Below are 17,500 nucleotides of genomic sequence, written 5' to 3'. Positions count from 1 at the left end.
TTTGCCCCCACAGGGCTTCCAACCAGGCTCCCTCAACCTCCCTCAGGCTCACCCGTTCTGAGATTTCAGGTCTCAAGTCAGACCCCCTCCTGGCACTTATCACAGCCTCAAATTGCATGGTCTGTCTGTCTCATCTAAAGGTTGTGAGCTTCACAAGGGCAGGGAACACTGTTTCTCACCACTGAGTCCTCAGAGTCAGGATGGACTCTTACACAGAATGATATGTGAATGAATGAATGAATGAATACATACATACATACATACATACATACATACATACATGCATTTCTCAGAACACTTGCCCCAAACCTCTCTTTAGGTTCCAAGCAGGAGCAGAATATAACCATCACTTACCTCCCAGACACTCTGGAATCACACTCTACTTACACATCAGAGGTTCCTCCCAGGCCAGGGCTGGGGGCTCCTCCTTCTTCTCACCATCCCACCAAGGCTGTGCTTTCTTCACCTCATGCTTCAGGAAAGCTGGGAAAAGATCAGGAATGGAACCCCGTCTGTCTCGGCTAAATCCCCTAAAGAAAGGAAAGAGGACAGCAAACCCAAACTACTACCACCATCTTGCTGTCCTTTGATGGTTTAGAAAGGATGTATTTACTGCCATCCTTTTAATTGTTCAAGCAAATCCCAGAGAGATCACTGGCTGCAAAATTACTGCTCCAACTTTCCTTGTTTAGTGTGCTTAAATGACTTAACAAAACACCAGGTTTTTATGTTTGTGATGCTGAGAAGGGGTGGTAGCAAAGTAGAGAGAGCTAGGTTGCAAAGATCTGGAAAATCAGCACTATATTCACTAGATCTTCCACTGAGCAGGTAAAGGACGCTTGGCCTCAATTCCTACATCTGACAAATGGTAATAATGACACCGAACTTCAGTACCTGCAAAGAGAAATCCTCAACAACTGTAATACTCTCTACTGCCGTAGTAAAGAGTTTTTCTTTTGACTTTAAGTAAGGTCTTGGCCCTCAAAGACTGAGGTCCCCTAGGCGAGGAGGAGCTCTGCTCCCAGGAGCTGAGTTAAGTAAATCACACTGCAAAGCTACATCTGAGTAGTGAGAAGGCATTTTAGACTGAGACTCTGTAACCTTGAGTTCTAGTCTGGGTTTGCAAAATGTCCCTCTGCAGCCAGTCTCCTGAGCCCCAGCCCCAGTCCCAGCCCCAGCCCCAGGCCAGATTTCTGGCCTGGACTGGGAGCCTTTCATTGGCTCTTTTGACAACAGCCAAGCGCAGTCCTTTGGTGGCGTAGAAAGAAAAAGGGCAGCTCACAACCTCTGGCAGTGAAGCCAGAACACCAGCAAGAGAAACAGGGGGATTCAGGCCCTGGCCCAGCTCACATCCCTGTATCAAAGCCACCCCCAACGCTGGACTTCCCCCTCCGTGCCCCCCAGGCTACAGCATCCTCCTTTCCTGGGCGGAGCTGGGCCTGAGGCTGTTGTGAGGGCTCCTCGCCTTCACAGAGTCAGGCCTAAAGGCTGGGGCTTTTCTTTTTCAACGGCCTAGACTGATGGGATAACCCCATCAGCATCGTTAACTGCAAAGAAAGGACCCCCGGCCATTTCCATTTCCTCTGCGGCTCAAGAACCCTGTTGTTATTTAATCCCATGGCTACTCCCGCAGCATCCTCGGCTCTGCCGACTCCACCCATCCACCTGGCCAATTCTCGGCTGTTCCCGCTTCCCCGGAAGGGCGCTGATGGGGATGATGAAGAAAAGGCTCCTACTGGAGGAAGGGGCCATAGCCTTCGGGGGACATAGGCTCCTCAGGGTTGGAAAAGGCACGGGGGTGGAGAGTGAAGCAGCTAGTGAGGGCAGCCAAGGGCGGGCAGGCGCCAGGGCACTGCGGACAATACACTGGGGCATGGAGGGCGTGCACTGCAAGGCGAGAGCCTGGGCTCCTCTAGTTGAGTCGCCAGCGTCGGTCGGGGGAGGGTACTGGAAAAGGAAGAGGTCTCGGTCTTGTCGCTGTCCACGCCCAAGAAATGGTGGGGTGGGGGGTGGGGTGGTCTGCACTCACTCAAGGGAGACTCAGACTTAGTAATGGAACCAGATGCACTCAAGCAACCCCCACTATGCCCTTCTGTGCTACGGACATTTGACATTTTAATTTTTGGTAAGCGTAGTTTCAAGACCCCTCCCCCCACCCGACGCCCCTAGGCTAGAGAAAGATAAGGGCCACAGCAGGGGTCTTCCCGTCTCCCGCCAACCCCCTCCCGCCCCCCCCCCCCACGCCCCGCGACTGCCTGCGGCAGTTCGAGATCCCAAGATCTAGGTGTGTCCTCCCCACCCGGCTCTCCGCCCAGGATTCAGAGGCCTCAGTGCCCCCCGCCCCCCAGCGACACTGACGGTTCCTGCCCAGGCCCGCAGTGGCGTGAAGGTGGCCTTTACCTCCTCTCGCAGGCTTGGGAGGGGGTACAGCCCGCGCAGCTGAGCCAGCTGCAGCAGTCGCCGCCGCCCTCCATTCATTAAAAAAAAAAAAAAAAAAAAAAAAAAGGCAACAACAACCTCCACCCCTTTTTGTAAAAGAACGACGGCCTCAGAGGAGCTAGAGTCAGCCCCAGCAATCAGGGGTTAAGTCCTTTTCCGGCCCCCCATTCATAAAAAAAGGAGCGCGGCGCATGCGCGCGCGGGGTCTCTTGTGCCCACCCATTCATAGAATCGCGAACGGGGCGCGTGCGCACTGGAGCTCCCTTCCCTCCCATTCATAAAAAAGCCATTTTCCCAGGCAGTGGTTGCAACACCGCCGCGGAGGCAGCGAGAGGAGCTGACAGCGCGGAGCTGGCGCTGCGGAGCGCAAGGAGTCCTATCGGTTTCTCCCGCCGACGTCTGCGAGGACAGCAGCGTCTGACCCGCCCGGGTTCGGAGATTTATACAGGCGTGGAGCAATGCTTATGGCTCTGCGGCTCCTCAAAGTAAGTCCCTGGCCGGTTTCGGGATCCGAAACTGGCCCCCTCTGAGCCGCGACGCGACCTCCCCTTCGGCTGGGGCAAATGGTGCGCTATTTCTAGGCGCGCCTCAGTGTTCCTTTCCTCTCCCTGCGCCTCCTTGAGCCACTGCGGTGTGCCGCAGCTCCCTGACGCCCTCGGCTGGGCCGGCACGGCGCCGGGGGTGTTCACAGCCTGGCACCGGAGTTTCCGACCCCGGGGCATTGCCAAGCCCGGCTTCTCCACTCTGCGACTCAGGAAGCCCCGTGCGTGTCCCGGGAGTTTGCCTCTGGCCTGGTTTCTTCCCTCCTCCTGCCACCACCCGCCTCGAGCGCTGGAACAGGAGGCTCTGGGCTCGGTCAGGAGCCACCTCTTGGGTCCGGCGGGCGCTCTTGCCCTGGGCGGCTTGCCCACCCCGGGCTCCGTGCCCACGGTGCCAGCTCTGCCCAGATATTCCCAGCCCACTGCAGCGGCCTATGCTCGACGTAGGTTTTTCTTCTCCCGTCGGAGCCGTGACGGACTGGGTTTTCTACCCTTCTGCCTCCCCCTCGATGGTCAGCACGGGGTTGGTCCGGGACTGGGCATTTCTGCTCCCTCTCTTTGGCGAGGCGGTTCCTCGCCGTCTGACCTTTGCTCTGCTGCTGCATTTTATGCTGTGCAACTGCCTTGCAGTTGCCTTTTCCTTTCCCGGCCTCTGCAGGGCCAGAGGCACCTCGGCCTCCTCGTGCCTCCCTTCTCGGGGCACCGAGCTGTGCCAGGCCCTGGGGCCGGGCCGCGCTGGGGCTGTGGTGGGGGCTGAAGGTGCGTTTACATAACGCCGGGCGTGTGGGAGCTGGAGGAAGAGGTTGCGTGCGTAGGAGAGATAAGGCTCCCGCTTTCCCTCCTTCCTTCTTGGTGGTACCAGGCTTGACATCACCGAGAAGAGAGGAAGATACAGACGGTACGTTCTGAAAATTCCGAATCTCCCAAGGCCACAGGGGCAAAGAAGGGGGGTGGGGGCAAAGGCGGGTTTGGGCAGTCAGGGTTGCTGAAGCTTGGCTTCATCACTGGGGCCAGAGCTGTGCCCAGTTCCCCCTCCATGCAGACGATCAAAAGGCATTTAGACAGTAGCTACTCTTGTGCAAGAAGACGATTTCCCAATTCTCTTTGATTGGGGCTGGGGATAGTGGGCAAAGAAGGCAAGAGAAGCGAAAATGGTTGCACAGCTTGAAGGCTGAGCCTTGGGCGTTGAAGCAAACTGGGCTGGAGGGGCTGGATGGTGAGGACAGGGGAGAGCTGCTGGCTGCCTCATTTAGCAGCTATGGATGGGCATCCATATTGCCAAGTCTGGGTGAGGGCAGGAGGCTGTGCTCTGGCACACTGAGGTTCCGAGGACCCCCCCAAACATGGTTAGTGCTGAAAGGAAAAGTGTGGGTTCAGTGGGGTACCCAGATCCAGTGGGAACCCCCACCTTCCGAATGCCTCCAAATCAGTGGCGTGATTCTCTCCAGTTGGAGAGGGGTGGGAGCTGACCAAGGCTCTCCAGTCTTTCTGACGAGCCTCTGGGGGATACAAAGCTGGAAGGTGAAGGCCTAGAGTATTGAGGAAATATGGCCTTATCAATCTCTTAATAAAGCTCAGTCTGGCCTGACGCCCTACCCAATATTGCACTGGTGATTTCACAATGTTTAGAGTTCTCTGGATCTTCATACGAATGGAGCATAAACATCTGGAATTTTCAGTTTTTACTTTAGTATGTGGGTGTGGGGTGGACTAGGAAAGGGAGGGCTGCAGTTGACCCCTTTAGCTCTCAGTCTCAGCAGAAGGGTGGGAAAGATGTAGACCTGTCCAGTGTGAAATGGAGTTTCCTCCCTTTGCCAGCCCTTGGGAGCAACCTCCCTTGCCAGCAGGCTTCAGGCAAATCCATTAATGCGAGCAGTGCACACACTGACCAACTGAGATGCATTTGCCCAGTACCTGGTAGGGGGCATTTTGATGGCAGATTTCTGAAATCTCCTCGATGGACAAATGTTTGTCAGTTAAAGTGAGGAAGACTTTTCATAGACATCTCTTATTTTCCTTTTGTAGATTCTGAACGCAGGAGTCCTTCCCCTTTTTGTAAAGTGGAAATCCTCCTCGTTCCCCTGACCTTTTCCAGATTACCATCATTTTGAAATGGCAACACTTCCTAAAGTTTTGGTTGGGCTTGGTGGGAGGAGACAGAACATAGACAAGAACGATTCCTAGCTAAAGCAGGACAGAAACTGGGGGATGGAGATCATTTGGAGCTCACAGATGTCCTTTTTGTTTTAATCCTTCCAGAATAGATGGCGAGATGGGGCTCTTTGGAATTTCACCCTCTGTCCAGTTCATATTCTTTACCTACCCATCCCCATCCCCCACTCGGGTAAACCTGACGTAGCCTCTGCCCAGAGGTTTGGCTGACTTGAATAACAAATGAAGGCAGGCATTCAAAGCAAAATTTAAAAGTGAGCGATTTAAAAATAAAGGGAGGAAAAGACATCCATTAACGCCTCAAGAAGTGGCCCCTGAGGTGTTTTACTCTGCTTAATACTTTGGGAGAACACATAGGGACTTTCTTCCAATTCTGATGCTAAGTCCCATGGTGCGACCTCTACTCCCCAGTGTAGGGCCCCCTGAGGCATTTTTCTTTCCTCAGGACATCCTTTTGGGTAGGACTCCTTATTTGAAACAAGGAAACTTGGGAAGGAGCCCCCTTTCTTTCATTAGAGAAGTTGTGCTCTTAGAGAGTTAAGGCATTTAAGGTAGTTCTGAATCCTGGGTGCCTGTCATCTCACCGCTAACGATTTGGAAGTTCCTTGGTGAGGAACACTGAGAGGATTCTTGCACAAACCTCTGAATTTAGGGATATAGTTGAAAATGTTGGAGTTGGGATGTAGACAAAGCGTTCTTAAGTGGGGGGGGGGGGGGCAAGAGTGAAAAGCTTCCATCTCCTGGCCAACCTGGATCTCCCTGATAGAAGGGAAAGCAGTGCCCTACTGGGCAATTTTGCTCTTTCAAAAAAGCCAGAGGAAGAGGTGATGAAGAGCAACATACAGAAGTGTATTAGTCCTTCCAGACTAAGTTAGCAGCCAGGTGGGAGCAGATGACTGGCTAGAAAACCTATCTTGGGCCTTGGTCTCTCCATCTGCAGAGTGGGGGGAGAAGAAACTTCCACAGGGGGCTGGGCTGGGCTGCTTATCACTACTGGGCACCTAGGATGAAGAGCTGGTTGTAAGTGAGCCACATCCTACACAGGAGGTGTGGGGTGTTGCATGATGTAAGAGGTGGGGTATTCTTGGCTCTCAAGGGTCTGGGGCCACCCTGTAGATCCGGACAGCTGACAAGGCTGGGGATGTATCCGGGACATGTGGCTGTGTTTAAGAGGCTCCACCATTCAGCTGTGATCATGATTGTTCTTTCCAAGGACAGTCCGTGGAGGAAGCAAGGGCACTGGGGGAGGAGCACAGATGTGCTGGATCTAGTGGAGGAGGGAAGGGGCCCTTCTGGGGCAGGTGGCCATTTGCAGAAGAGTGGTTTCCCTTGTCCGGTAGTCTTTCTTTTTCTGGATGGGAGAAGGGTATAGTCATCTCCTGCCCCATCCCAGGAGTAAGCTAAAGCCTATTTTTAGACTCTATTATTAGAAATCAATGGTGGAGGATGGCGAGATAAATGATCTTGGTGCCCGTGAGAGGGGGGCCTTCCCTTGGGGTCTAGGTTTCTGGTCCCCTCCAAGCTTCGACGTGGGCCAGGAGTTCCCAAACTGTGCCGATAGCTAACAGGCTGCTTCTAGTCCCATTCTTTCCTCACTCTTGCCTTCTATTACCTCTTTAAAGGAATTTGAGCAGACAAGGATTATGGGGTTAATAATACAGTGAAACCAACATTTGAAGCCACCTAGGACAGCCCAGAGCCTAGTATAGCAGGACTCTTTCCAGCTCATCCCTGTGCTGGCCTTTGGTGCTAGCTGACTCGTTGTGGACGAGAAAGAGAAGAGGGTTGGGAACTACTAGCTGGTGCTGAGACAAAGGGATGAAAAGCAGCTGTTTTCTTTTGTGATCTCTAACGGTTTATGGCTAGAGGTGAGCTCCTTAGTGCTGGTGCCCTGTGCCCGAGAGGGATGGGAGAGCAGCGAGGTTCTCGGACAAATCCAACTGCGGAAGTGCTTTGTTTTCCCACAGGGGCAGTTCTCAGCAGGGATGCAGAGACTGTCTTCCTCAGTGGGGTACAGGGAAGGCAGGTCCCTGGCTTTCCTTATACCACACACACCACCACCACCACCCCCCCCAAAACACCTTTTAAAGTCTTTTTGAAGCAGTAAGTCATTATTTGGTTGGAGTTTAATTAACTAAACTGGGATGTTGTCATAAAGAACCAAGTGGTAGTGGTGGGCGGGCTCCCTGCAGCCTAGAGACCTTTTCTTCTGAACTGATAAAGGGTTAAATAGCCTTCGCTGGGAGAACCTACCGAGACTGAATGGTGCAGAAATTGCCCATTCATTCAGAGCCTCTTGCCAGTCTGTCATTTGCTGACCTATAGTTTTCAAAGCACAACTGTCAGGTTTTCCAAGTATTTCCCAACTCCTCTTCCCAGGGTAGGTCAAGGGGAAGGGTGGATGGGTGGCGTGGGCATTTAAAACGCCACTTAATTCTTTTCAGCCAGCCCGCTTTGCAAGGTCTGCATCCTGATGCTCAGCCCCTCCCACAGGTACAAACGCCACAGACCACCAAGTGGCAAAGACAGGACCTTGTGCTCTGGGCTTTTCCATATCCTGCTGATTCAGTATTCTAGGACTCTCTTCGGGCTTCCTCTTATTTCTTCCCTTCCGCACAGACCTGGACCAATAAGCCCCATCCGAGAAAGTGCCCTGGAGAGACCCTTAATTCAAGTTCAGCTGTGTACGAGGAAGGAGAGGGGATTCCCTCCCATTCCAGGGCTTCCTTTTAGGGACTTTTGTGGTGAGACCCATCTGACTCTCCGAAAAATAAAAATGAACACACTTAGTAAAGTAGCGGTGTATGAGACGGCAAAGAAAACTGAAGTGGAAACGAAGGTAACTTGAGCCCTGAGCCTTCCTGTAATGACAGATTTCAAACCCCCAGCCTCCACTCTGAACAGTGACAATTCCCTGAACTAGGGGCCCATCTGATGTAACCTCTGTCTGGCTTCATTTCCCTGCTGGTTTGGTTAAGAGCCCGCGGATGGCCTGATGAGGCTCCTGAAGGGCTAGTGGCCAGACTGGGCAGGGGGAAGGGGGAGACGGACTAGTAGAATTCACAGCTGTGAAAGTGACTGGTGCTTTCCTGTCTTCACATGAATACCTAGCCCTGACTGTTGGTCAGGGCTGTGGGGCTGACGTTGCAGGCTCTGGAGCCTCTCCCTGTGTGGGTTCGAATCTTGCCCTCATCACCTACCAGCATTATTCTTCATTTCTTCCTTGCGAAATGGGTGTTATCCTCCAAGGTGATGGTGTGAGGATTAAATGAGACAATCACTGAGGGCTTAGCACAGAGAGCCTGACATGAAGGTATGTTCATAAATATCCGCTCTTTCCACAATTATTATTATTTATTATGAGAAGTTGTGAGTGGAGGTAAAAGTTTCCTCATGCTAATCCATAATAATGCCACCTAAAACTTGATAGAGGTGCTTCTCTGCCTAAGTGGAGTGCTGGCTTTGTTTCTCTGTCCACAGTCTTCCAAATTGGCCATCAGTCTTCCAAAGAGCCTAAATGAGGCAAAGCCTCCTCTCTCCTATTTATATTATAAATCTCTTCCTTCCTTGCAGGGGAAGCAGAGAGTACATATTAAACTGCACTTAAGTTCCGTCAGCATTGCTTAGACTGGAGGATGGGTGTGTCCCAGTGAGTAGAGCTTGATCTTCTAAACCAACTGAGGGTTGGGTTTTTTGGTTGTTTTTTTTTTGTTTTTGTTTTTGTTTGTTTTTTTTTTTTTGAGACTTCATTTAGCTATGCTGAGGGGTTATCAAACAGGCTGCCCGGGAAGTAGTTTTTCTTTGTCAGCCAAATGAATTCAACCCTCCTGTGGAAGTCCCTGCTAATGGGGAGGTGAGGAGGCAGTGAGGCCTGAGGAGGTTTTTGAGCAGTACAACTCTGAGCCAGCCACTGTTTTTTTTGCTGAGCTGGTGGCCGGAAGGAATCCGACATCAGAGTTGTGATAGGGAAGATGCATTTTGGAGTATGCCTGCTGGAGCCATCTTGGATGCAGCATGTCCCAAGAGAGCTGAGTCATCGTGGACTGAGCTCCCAACCCCATGTCTGGCCCCAACTACAGGCCCAGATGTTGACAGCTACCTCTGGAGGGTGATGGGAGCCCACAAATGCCAATATCCCCATTGCCTGCAGGCGCTGCGCCCACCCTGGCATCCTGGTGGGACTTTTCCATTAATCTGCCTTCTGATTCCAGGGCCTATCAAAATCCCTGAGCATTGCCCATGCCTTTTGCTTTATCCACAGAAAAATGTGTCTGTTTTTAAGAGCCCCAGGAATAGAACTGGGGAAAGAGGAGTGGATAATCTTCTTTTCCCTTACTTTTTCCAACAGCATGGCAAGTCCCAGCCCCCAGTCCTAAGAGACAAAAAGCCCAACTACATGGGACAACAAAGCCTTCAAACTGCCACTGACAGTTTTGTTGGCAGGACCGTATTCATGACCTGAGCTTCTGGAATAAGGGAAATTGTGCTTTGTCTTAGGGGGTTCTGGCTGCAGCACCTCTTGGCTGGCACCAGAGATCCTTCTCCTGTGCCTCTGTCAACATTTTCCATTCTTAATGCTCAGTCACACCTTTTCCTCCAGGCAAAGTCCCTATGGTGTGGACCCAGGGTCTCCTAACCCTCTTCTGTCAACCCCAAACCCATTTCTAGAAGCAAGGCTATGGAACCCCTGCAAAGAATAAGTGGACTCTGCTGGGTGGTTGGCCTGATCCTTGGAAAAACTGTGCCAGAGATGCTTATTTGACACCCCCACCCCCGATCCAGCCTTGACCATAGGGCTCCCCACAGGAGGCTGCCTTGGGAAATGACCATTCTTGGTGGCAGACCCGCCAGACACTTAAGGCTAACTCTGCCACAGGAAAGTCTCCCATTTGAAGAAGATGCTCACTCCCTCTACATCTGAAGGGAATGTGGAGATAGGAGGCAGGTGTTGCCATTAGGCAGACTTTCTCCAACATGAGAAAAACTGCACAGAAATCCCAGCATCTTTTAAGTAGGTAGGGCCACGGGAGCAAAGCCGTGCAAAGTACATGGCCCTGTGCAAATGGGAAATATCCATCGACTGAACACTGAACCTTATAGGAAAGACTTCATGCTTTTCTGCATTTGCAGTGTAGAGGATATACAGATGAGAACCCTGTGGATAAGTTCCCTTTTATCTACTTGGTGAACTTTGCATCTAGAGCTAGCTCTTTCTTTTAGACAGGTTAGAAAGCATCTATGAAAGCCCTCTGCCAACAATTTAACCATTTCTGATGCTGTCTGAACTGTTTCCAAGGAGGGAACCATAATATTGAGTTGCCCTGAATGCCTTTTCCCCTTCACTGTAGACATGGATAAATGTGGATGAGTCACCTGAGGCAAGGTGTGACTGGACTATTGGGATGGGCCTACCGTGTACCCAGTTTGGAAGGGGGGGGCGGGGGTGGGGGGTAAGTGGCAGTGGAAACCTATCCACCATCTACCTTCTCAGGCATCCCCTTTGAGGCCAGATGAACTTCACAGCAGAAGTGCAGGGTCGGCTCTCCTAAACATTATTAGCATCGCGAACAAGCATTTACTAAACCATACCCTGTAACACGTTAATCCAAAGGTCTGTTCCTTTTTTAAAGACCATTATCTTTCCCTTCTACCCAACACCGTGTCCTGTCTCACACCCCCACACCCTGGTGGACTCTTCCCAGAGTCTAATTCTCTTGGATTCCAAACCGGGTCCCCTTGGGCAGAGGTCTTGGCCTTCTGCTGCTATTTCTTTAAATTGATCTCCAGCCGAATTCCGAATGTAAAGGTCAGCAGGCGAGGAAATGGCACTTCTAATAGAAAACAATGTGCACTTTCTAAATTTGAACCAAGCCGTTTCCGCTCTTTGATTTAAGTGACTTCCTGGGGTTCCGTGTCAGGCACTGCAGTTGAATCTCTGGCCAGATTCCAACTTAAAATTGCACTCTCTCGGTGAAATTAGAAACTGATCCAGAGTTGGCTTAGCTATTCTAGTAAATAGCATTTAGGCTGAATGTTCGGCTCAGCACTTGGAAATGGGTGATGTGAGTGCCCCTCGAGAGGATTTCCCATCCAAGTTGTCAGAAGTGCACCTAGCCGGGGGTTATTAGCCACTGGAGGTTGCTGCTCTTCGAAGTGCTGGTAATAAGTTAATATCTTGGATGTGTAGGCATCACATGCAGCCCTTCCTTCTGTGACTAACTGGAATAAAGGGTTTTGTTTACCCAGCTGATACACGATGGGAGCACACAGGGGCTATCTGTCTTGGTCATTACATCCTCAGCACGATGCTTGGCACAAAGTCCTTTTGGTGTTCAGGAAATCTACACTGTTGCTCTCTGGGGTAGTGACAGATTACTGCCAGGCAAGATGCTAGGCACTGGATATGCATTTTCTCATTTACTTCTCACAGGAACCCATTTCACAGATGACAAAACTAAAGATACAGAGGTTACAGAACCTTATTTCTAGCATCGCTGCTAGGCAGGGGTGAGAATTCAAACTTGAATCTGATTCCAGAGCCTGTGTGTATAACCGCTGAACTCGCTAAAAAATGGAGCATATTTCACAGTTCCAAGAATGAGATCGGATGGGCTAGGTTTGAACTCCTGCCGAGTTCTGTTCATAGTTTTGTGTGCCTTTGGACAAGTTACTTTGAACGTTAGTTTTCTGTAACTAGAAAAGGCATAATAATAGTAGTCACATTTTAGGGTGAAGAGTCCAGGACTGTGAAGAGTCAATGACATAATATATATGGTGCTTAGGAGACTGCCTGGCTCACATTAAGTGCTGAATAAGTGTTATTTTTACCACTTACTATTAATTGTTATTATTAATCATCTAAGCCTGGATGCTGGAGAGTCCTGAGGGAATCGGGTTCCCATTTCATTTGGACTCCCAAGGACCTGATGGGGGGTGGGGGTGTTAACAGGCCAAGTACTGATGCCTGGAATCCGCTCTCTCTTCCTTTTCCCCACCTCCCACCTAGGGCCCCTAGAAGCCTGTTCCTCAGCACAGTCCAGGACCTCTCCAGCCCCATGGAGCCCCCAATCCCACAGAGCGTCCCCTTGACTCCCAGCTCAGTCATGGTCCAGCCCCTACTTGACAGCCGCATGCCCCACGGCCGCCTCCAACACCCACTCACCATCCTCCCCATCGACCAGATGAAGACCAGCCACGTGGAGAATGACTACATAGACAACCCCGGCCTGGTGCCCCCCATTGGCCCGAAGCGGACCCGGGGTGGGGCCCCAGAGCTGGCCCCGACGCCGGCCCGCTGTGACCAGGACGTCACCCACCACTGGATCTCCTTCAGCGGGCGCCCCAGCTCTGTGAGCAGCAGCAGCAGCACGTCCTCTGACCAGCGTCTCTTAGACCACATGGCACCACCGCCCGTGGCCGACCAGGCCTCCCCCAGGGCTGTGCGCATCCAGCCCAAGGCCATCCACTGCAAGCCACTGGACCTCAAGGGCCCAGCAGTCCCACCGGAGCTGGACAAGCACTTCTTGCTGTGCGAGGCCTGTGGGAAGTGTAAGTGCAAGGAGTGTGCATCACCCCGGACACTGCCCTCCTGCTGGGTCTGCAACCAGGAATGCCTGTGCTCAGCCCAGAACCTGGTCAACTACGGCACCTGCATGTGCCTGGTGCAAGGCATCTTCTACCACTGTACCAACGAGGACGACGAGGGCTCCTGCGCTGACCACCCCTGCTCCTGCTCCCGCTCAAACTGCTGCGCCCGCTGGTCCTTCATGGGCGCCCTCTCCCTGGTGCTGCCGTGCCTACTCTGCTACCTGCCCGCCACCGGCTGCGTGAAGCTGGCCCAGCGCGGCTACGACCGCCTGCGCCGCCCTGGTTGTCGCTGCAAGCACACGAACAGCGTCATCTGCAAGGCAGCCGCCGGCGACGCCAAGGCCAGCAGACCGGACAAGTCTTTCTGACACTTTGGGTCAAAGCCCCCGTGCTGCTACCCCTGGAACTCGGTTCCCTTCTGACACCTGAGAAGACCACAGCGAGGCCAGAGGTTTTAGTGTCCTGAAGCTGACCTTGCTGGTCTGCCCCACTCCCCATCCTCAGCTTCTGAAGAAATGAAGACCACCACCGCCCGCCCTCTCTTCCCCAAAAGGATGAAGAAGCACTTTGGGTTTTTTTCAGGGTCCCGGAACTTTGTGTCAGACAGTGGCAGGGGCGTGGTGTGGCTGCGGGGCGGGGGGTGGGTGGGCTGTTCTTTTTCAGAAGACGGAACACAGATGTGGACACATCCGGAAGTTGCGGCTGCTTGAATGCCTTCCCAGTTCCTCCTCCCTCCCCCTCTCCCCCTACTCTTCCATTCTCTTTGGCTGCCTGGGAGGAATCATTTACTGAGTGACCAGGGGACCTTTGAAGAAGACCCCTGGAGCCCTGACTTTCATACTTCTCCTCCCCCACCCTCCACCCCAGTTTGCCCCAACGCCTTGGGGAAGGCGGAGAAGACCCTGGTGATCCCTGTTGTATATACTTGGGAGCCCCTGAGAGCCAGGGAGTCCAGGCCTCGTTCCTCGCTCTGCCTCCCTGGAGCCACAGATGGACTTAGGAGCCACTGCACAGTGCATTCCTCCCCTCCAGCTTCATCACTAACTCTTGGGGGTGTTCAGCTCGTAACACCGTCCTTCGGTTCTTACCGAGTCACAGACTCACCTGCCACTATGCGTCCCGTGTTCTCTCTACCTAGATCCTTTCCAGAAATTTCACGGGTAGAGAAGGCCGGGGCGGCACATGCGAGACCAAATATCATTTTGCCAATGAGTCTGAGACTGTGGTCTCTGGATCCAGTCGTTATGTTTTTATAGAACAATTAAACCAGATGCTATAACGGTGTTTTAAAGAGAAATAATAATAAAACACTTTGCTTCCTTTTGGGCCACCCCCAGGAAGGGCTGATTTCAAAATCTGGGGGGCGAGCAACCTCAAGGAACACAATCCCCCTTCCCACCAAGAAGAGGATTTTCACAGCAAAGAAGAGAGACAGCACCTCCCGTTGGCAGAGCAACAGTAGGGCCGAGCTGGGTGTGGGTTCCTTCTCTTCTGATTCTGCTGCTTGCTGTCATAGCCTTTTGTGTACAGTGATGTGTCTGTATCTTTAATGTAAATAGACAGATGACAAAAAAAAGAGTCTATTTTAGTGCTAGGAAGCCCTGGCGGGGGAATAAGAAAGCAAGGGGGGGGTGGGGATTCTCCAGGGGCTTCTTGGGGGATTGAGCCCTGCTTCTGTGCATGGCCACAACACCCCCTCCCAACAGCCCCCAAAGACGTAGCAACTCTCTCTCTCTCTCTCAAGGTGCTAAAGGACTCAGCGCAGCACGTCCAGTGGGTAGGTACTTGTTGCATGCAAAAGCTATATTGTGTCTGGTCCTTCCTCCCCAGTTGTTGTGTGGGGGGTCTTTGCTTCGTGTGGTATTTTGTGTGTCCTCCCACCCCCATGAGAGGAAGTGGCCTGGGTGGGAAAAGCTACCCCAGGTGAAACTGGAAGTGTGTTAGGCAGAGCGTGCACAGCGTTTCCAGTTTGTTCTGTAGGAACAGAACCACCTCCAGGACGGAGGCAAGGAGGCAGGTAGCTGTGATTGGCATGCACCCACTGCTTCTCTAGGACTTTTTTTGTTTCCCTTGAAGACTAGTAGTAACATCTTATGATTTAGAATAAGTTCATCGTAACTGTAGGTATTTATTGATTGGAGGAAAGGAGGGGAGGGTCTTATCATTTTAGGCTTTATTTATATAACGTTTGCTAGCTTGTAAAATAGGAAATATCGCATCTGCGTTTTCTAAGGCTGATTCGTGTAGCTACCCTTGCCACAGTCGTGATGGATGTATGGATGTTCTTGCACAAATAGGAGGGAATGGTAGGAAAAACACATTCAACCAACCACTTCTACTAATTGAATGTATCAGATGTGTACCGAAGGGACTGGAGATGTTTTCCTCAGAATAGGTGTGCAGAGGTTACCCCCACAATGGAAGGGCACGTGTCCACTCCTGTTGGCGAGGCCTCAGAACCTTTCCCAGGGTCCCTCTCTCAAAATGTCTCCATGGGGAACTTGACCCAATGGCAAGTTGCACTTTGGTGATCTTGGTGTTCTACACACCCATTCTGTGGAGAATTTACATAAGCTGTGTATACACACACACACACACACACACACACACACACAAACTACACACCTACCCCACGACCCTCTATCTACACAGACCCTGTTTCCTGGCAAACAGCCTCCTGACCCCTGATGAACCCTGACTTTTTGTGTACATAGTTATAAACACGGATTTTTCTGGGTTTGGGTTTCTTTTTACTTTTTTGCTTCCCCATTTTGGCTTGTTCTTTTGGTTTGCATTTCACCTGCTAGATGGATGTGTGCCAAGCTCCCGGGGTCCCCTGTGCTCCATGGTAAAGGGAAGCCATGTAGCGACTTTGGTTCTCCCAGCTCTGTTGCAGGGCAAGTCTTTGGCATGTTTTTCTCAGCTTCTTGGCAAAAGAAAATGAAACTGGCTTTCCCGGGGGCCAGTCGAGGTCCACTGAGGAACACATTTTGGTGGGTGCTGCTTCCGGCTGATTATTTCTGTCACCAACGGCTGGCTTGGCTGGATTGTGCCTCGTCTTGACCTTTTTAGAAAAGAGCCAGTTGGTTCCCTCTTCTGTTCAGCCTGGGTGGGTGGTAGTTCTGCCTCCGACTGGGGGTAGGGTCCACAAGCGTGGGTCTAAGACGTGTCCTAGTGGACCTTGGCTGCTCCTGCCCTGAGGGTGGGTTTGTGAAGGTCCCAACACTCCAAGAAACCCTGGGGAACTGGCTCTGCAATAGCAAAACCCTTCCAGATGGATGGCAGGGTGCAACCAAGGCTTCTCAGTTCTTGGCTGGAAGGAGGTAAAGACCAATCCCTGCTGTTGGCACGGGCCCCTTCAACAACAGAAAGAGAAGACCTTCATGTGACATGTCAACTAGTCCTTTCAGTGCTGTGGAGTCTGCATGGGTCCCCAACGTACATTGAGTGTGACCCAGTTAGATAATGACTTGCCCAAGGTTGCACGACATGGAAAGTATTGGTTGGAACCAAACACCCGGATCCCATCGCCTCGAAGCTCCATATTCTCCACCCGTTGCCCCAGGAGATGTCTGATAGTGTGGGCCGCACAACTTTGCACTGTATACAATTCACTAGGGCATCTCACAAGCTTGACCGGCCTTTTGGCTCATACCTTCGGTGAGCATTCTCCTGCCCTCCGCTTACTGTGACAGTTGATGACAAATCTTGCGCTGCCATTTTTTGCTGTGGGTAACTCCCGTGTGGTGTCTACCTTGCTTTCTCTTCTCTGCCCCACAGTTTGGTTTCGTGTTACAAACAAAAGCTGTTCAAGGTTCCCACCCCACCACATTCTTACTTCATTTTCCCTCTTCACTGTAGCCCCTTCTCACCCCACAACAAAAGTTACCAAGAAGGTTTCCTTTGTATAGAATATTTATTTTGAAGCTCTATTTTAATAGTATTTATTTTAGAAAGTCTACTATTGTAAGAGTTCTTCTGTTTGTGAAGAAAAAAAACAAGTTAAAAACTGAATGTACTGATCTAGAAAATATATATAAATATATATTGTTAAATATACACAGGACTGCCGTTTCTCATGTGTTTGTGTGTTCACACCCCCGACCTCCTCACCCAGCAAGACCCCAAGCTTGTCAAAAACACCAAGTGGAAGCGCGTACCCCAGCTCTGGCAAGACGAAGGGGCAGAGGGAGGGGGCTCCTTGTGCCAGAATGTCCCTTGTTCACTTCCTTGTGAAGCTGACTTCTGCCAGGTGCTGCTAAATCCTCCCCTACGCAGGCGTGTATTTGTAACCCACAGATGACAAAACTCAAACAGAGGCAGTGGAAGTGGGAAAGGGTCATCTGACCTGCCCAGTTCACAAAAATTCTGTAACTTTCCTTTTGGAAAGCGCTTGGTAGTTTTCTTATGACCACCAGAGTGGTGGATATTATATAAAAGTTCCTTTGGCTTCTGAAGGCTTCCATCCATTGAATGCTTTGGCTTTGCCCTTCTGATGTACCTGCCACCTGTTTCCTCTGCCCCACCCCCTCAAAACTTGGTAGAGACCAGGTCACTTCTCAGTTTATGGACCTGGGGGAACTTTTTTATTGTGAACATGTGAATACATGCCTATTTACTGAAAGACAAGGAATTGAATGATTATTGGTTTTTTTGCTGTTGCCATGAAGCACACAAAGACAAGAGGGATGGACAGAGGATGAGAACCCTGGGTCCAGATCTTGTTTTCTCTGAGGTCATCAGTTACAGGCATCTTCCAATTC

At 51.4% G+C, this 17,500-nt stretch overlaps 1 protein-coding gene across 2 annotated transcripts; it reads left to right on the top strand.

The window, feature by feature from the left end:
• The first annotated feature begins 2,715 nt into the window (after window positions 1-2,715).
• SPRY4 (sprouty RTK signaling antagonist 4) lies at window positions 2,716-16,796 on the top strand. 2 transcript variants are annotated; one of them, XM_003980872.5, is made up of 2 exons: window positions 2,716-2,924; window positions 12,157-16,796. In XM_003980872.5, the coding sequence occupies exon 2, from the start codon at window positions 12,206-12,208 to the stop codon at window positions 13,103-13,105; it is 900 nt and encodes a 299-aa protein (XP_003980921.1). In that variant the 5' UTR covers window positions 2,716-2,924; window positions 12,157-12,205; the 3' UTR covers window positions 13,106-16,796. The 2 variants fall into 2 exon arrangements, with proteins under 2 accessions (XP_003980921.1, XP_006927744.1); XM_006927682.5 differs by lacking the exon at window positions 2,716-2,924 and adding an exon at window positions 3,741-3,876.
• The last annotated feature ends 704 nt before the right edge of the window (window positions 16,797-17,500 follow it).

Source organism: Felis catus, chromosome A1 (genome assembly GCF_018350175.1).
Source record: "Felis catus isolate Fca126 chromosome A1, F.catus_Fca126_mat1.0, whole genome shotgun sequence".
NCBI lineage: Eukaryota > Metazoa > Chordata > Mammalia > Carnivora > Felidae > Felis > Felis catus.
Note: the sequence above shows the minus strand (reverse complement) of the source record. Positions and strands in the feature narration are given on the sequence as shown.